The 3,379-nt window shown below is 41.6% G+C and overlaps 1 protein-coding gene across 1 annotated transcript; it reads right to left on the bottom strand.

The window, feature by feature from the left end:
• Positions 1-1,484: 1,484 nt before the first annotated feature.
• LOC102882189 (olfactory receptor 4D1) lies at positions 1,485-2,420 on the bottom strand. The gene has a single exon (XM_006924869.1). The coding sequence runs from the start codon at positions 2,418-2,420 to the stop codon at positions 1,485-1,487; it is 936 nt and encodes a 311-aa protein (XP_006924931.1).
• Between the last annotated feature and the right edge of the window lie 959 nt (positions 2,421-3,379).

The following is a 3,379-nucleotide window of genomic DNA, read 5'->3' as shown; positions in this document are numbered from 1 at the left end:
GCATCATCACATCTTAAAGAAGATGTTGCTCATATGAGAAAATAAAGAAGAGATGACCAGAATGGTGGAATTAGGCAAGTTGTCACAATGGGGACCATGGAAGGAATGCGGATGTTCGATCTAGAGATGAGACAAACTGGAGGATGAGAAAAGTATAATCGGTTACTTAAAAAAATTAAATGTAAAATGGGGAAAGCTGTTCTAAGGAACTGCACAGATCAAATAAGACAATAACCCCATTTTCTCTCCCCTCATTTCCATAAGTCCACTGTGTGACCTATGGAGAACTGTGTGAAATGAGGACAGAACAGTAGAAGTGGAAAAAGGGAAAAAGGCAATGACCTTAGAGAGAACCCAAAAAGACTGATTTCTTGGATGGGATGGGCGCCAGAAAGGAAGAGATAACAAAACAGCTTCTACATTATTGTCTTCACTTTGAATCAACAATATACATCACCAGAGGCATTTACAAACTGATGCATACCTCAAAGGAGATGGAGAGAATAAGGATAAATACAAAATACAGAAACAGAAAATAAAAGCAGATTCTGAGATTGACAGGGAAAGAACAATATGCAAGAAAAGCAAAAATGCCCCTCTGTGTAAGGTACTGTTCAAAGGACTGGGAGAGTCTGAAAGTAAATAAAGCACGGCCTCTGCTCTCAAGGAGCTCTCATCCTAGAGTGGGAAGTCAAAGAAAAAGCCCAAAACACCCGATCTGGTAGCCTTTGAACTGAGCTCACCACTTCAAATCAGGAACACTCATACTCATGGTCCTGCCCTCTCTAGCCTTGGTTCCCAAACAATACTACACCCTCCTCCTCTCAGCCACGTCATCCGAATGACCTAAAGACTGTGTTGGGAAAGTAGAATAGTTTGCAGGTTATCCAAGGAGTGTTTGATTAAAAAAAAAAAAAAAAAGAACAAATCCAAAGAAAATGTCCTCAAGGGAACTTCTTAGAAAATGTTAAATGAGACCACTTCCTAAATACCACATGGAGAATGAGGCAGAGAAGTAGGGAGAAGGGAAAAATGTAACTACTCCAGAGTTCTATGAAACGGTTGACCATTCATCACACATATTGATCCACTGACAACGAACTCTCTAGGTTTTCTCTTTGGTTGTGAGAGACTCAGGTTTCAAATCCCACCCATATCTCCTACCTCTAAACTGGGAGTTAGAAGAACCAGGTGCCTGACCAAGCTCTGCCATTCACTTGCTGCTCATCACTGAGACAGTCATTTCTCTCCAAGTGCCCTCATTTGGAAAATGGTTTAATATAAAAATAATATATCCATTGTCAGTTTTATGACAATAAGATAAATGTGTGAAAGTGCCTAATACAATATCTGATGAAGGAGTAGGTATGTAGAAACATTAATTTAATCTTCATTGTCTCAGTGTATAAAAACTTCTGCTTTTTGCATGGCAAAACAAAAGTTTGGAAAGAAGATTTCTTGTTTACAATCAACTTATTTGAAGTTCATTCCCTGTTACAAATCACTAGACGCCTGCCTAACCTCTTCATGGCTGCCTGTATCTCCTTGTTCCTCAGGGTGTAGATCATGGGGTTGAGCATGGGAGTCATGACTGTGTAGCTGATGGACACAGCCTTGTCCAATGGGAAGGGGGAGAAGGGCCGGAAGTAGATGTAGATGCAGGGAATAAAGATCATAGACACCACGATGATGTGGGTGGTGCAAGTAGATGCTGCCTTTCTCCTTGCCTTTCCTGAGTGGGACCTCAGCATCACCAGGATAACAGTGTAAGAGATCAGAAGGAGAAGGAACCAGATAAGAACCAGCAACCCACTATTGGAGATCATAAGGAATTCTAGGAGGGAGGTGTCTGTGCAGGCAAGTCTCAACACTTGTGGAATGTCACAGTAAAAGTTATCCAGGACATTGGGACCACAAAAAGGCAATGGGAGCATCAGGGCCAGCTGGACAATGGAGTGAACAAAGCCCCCGACCCAGGCAGCCAGCACCAGCCCCACACACAATTGAGTGTTCATGATGGTGACATAGTGAAGGGGCCGGGAGATGGCTATGTACCGATCATAAGCCATGACCGAGAGAAAGAAGACAGTGGCACCTCCCAAGAGGTGGAAGAAGAAGATCTGGGCCATGCAGCCCTGGTAGGAGATAGTCTTGGTCTCATGAAAGAAGTCCACCAGCATCTTTGGAGAAGTGACTGTGGAACCGCAGAGGTCTATGACAGCCAGATTTCGAAGCAGGAAAAACATGGGCACGTGGAGCCGGGAGTCAAACGTCACTGTGACAATGATGAGGAGGTTTCCCACAATGGTGGTGACATAGACAAGTAGAAATACCAGGAACAGGAATTTCTGGAGCTCCTGGGTCTGTGAGAACCCTAAGAAGACAAACTCGGACACCCATGTGATGTTCTGTGGTTCCATGGGATCTTCCCAACATTCCGAGAAAAAACCTACAAAAAAAAATTACAAAACTTCAATCATTTTTCTTGGAGAGTGAAGATGGAGTTGAATGACGTCATTGTTGAGTTCCACTGTAAGATGGAGCTTAGGAGAGCCTTCCATGAAAATAATTCATTTTCAAGGCTCTCACAGACTTCCCTCCCTAACCACACCCTATATTGTCTTACAGGCATCAATGGGTGTTTTTCCCTTTGTACCACACTGTCCTTGTCCAAGGGTTTCATGTCTGATGCATACTTGCTGCTCCCAACATCATTCCTTGAGAACCACAGGCTCCATAAATATAGCCAAATTAGTCAATGAATGAATAAACATGTCAGCAAATATCTGTGACCACAAACATCATCAATCTGGGGGCAAAAATCTTGAGTATGAAAAGTAGAGACTAGTAATTTTGAGTAAACAAATAGATGCTTCATCACAACAGAGGTTTGAGGAGTTTCTTATGGTTCATTGTTGAAGGAAGAGAGGTGTGCACTACAATAAATTGTCACATACAAATTCAGAAGCAAATGTGAAGAAAAACATGCAAATGATCCTGGTTGAAGTGAAGCAGGGATGATTAGTGACTCTCCAACTTTTCCGCAGATACTTTTCTCTACTAGCATCTGCTGTCATGGGGCCATCCGAGAGAGGAAATCAATGCAGCCCAGGACAAGCACAAAATTTCTTTGATCTCTCATGTTTCATGTTTAAAATCCATGTGAATTTTCTGTTGTACACATATATGTAGATAATCGTTGAGAGGCTTTTTAAAAAATTAAGTATAATAGCTTATAAAATTTTGCTAAGTCCAATGCATTATAGAAAATATAGGATAAGGAAGACACATATTTCTCTAGTTCAGCAAATGAAAGTTTGGGAACACATTCATTTTTTAAACACAAAACTGAGTTATTTGGCGTTAGAACCCATTCCCT

Source organism: Pteropus alecto, unplaced genomic scaffold, assembly GCF_000325575.1.
Source record: "Pteropus alecto unplaced genomic scaffold, ASM32557v1 scaffold98, whole genome shotgun sequence".
In the NCBI taxonomy this organism is placed as follows: domain Eukaryota; kingdom Metazoa; phylum Chordata; class Mammalia; order Chiroptera; family Pteropodidae; genus Pteropus; species Pteropus alecto.
Note: the sequence above shows the minus strand (reverse complement) of the source record. Positions and strands in the feature narration are given on the sequence as shown.

Coding starts and splice junctions, on each gene's coding strand:
- LOC102882189 (XM_006924869.1), bottom strand. CDS start 2,420: ATGGAACCACAGAACATCACATGGGTGTCCGAGTTTGTCTTCTTAGGG.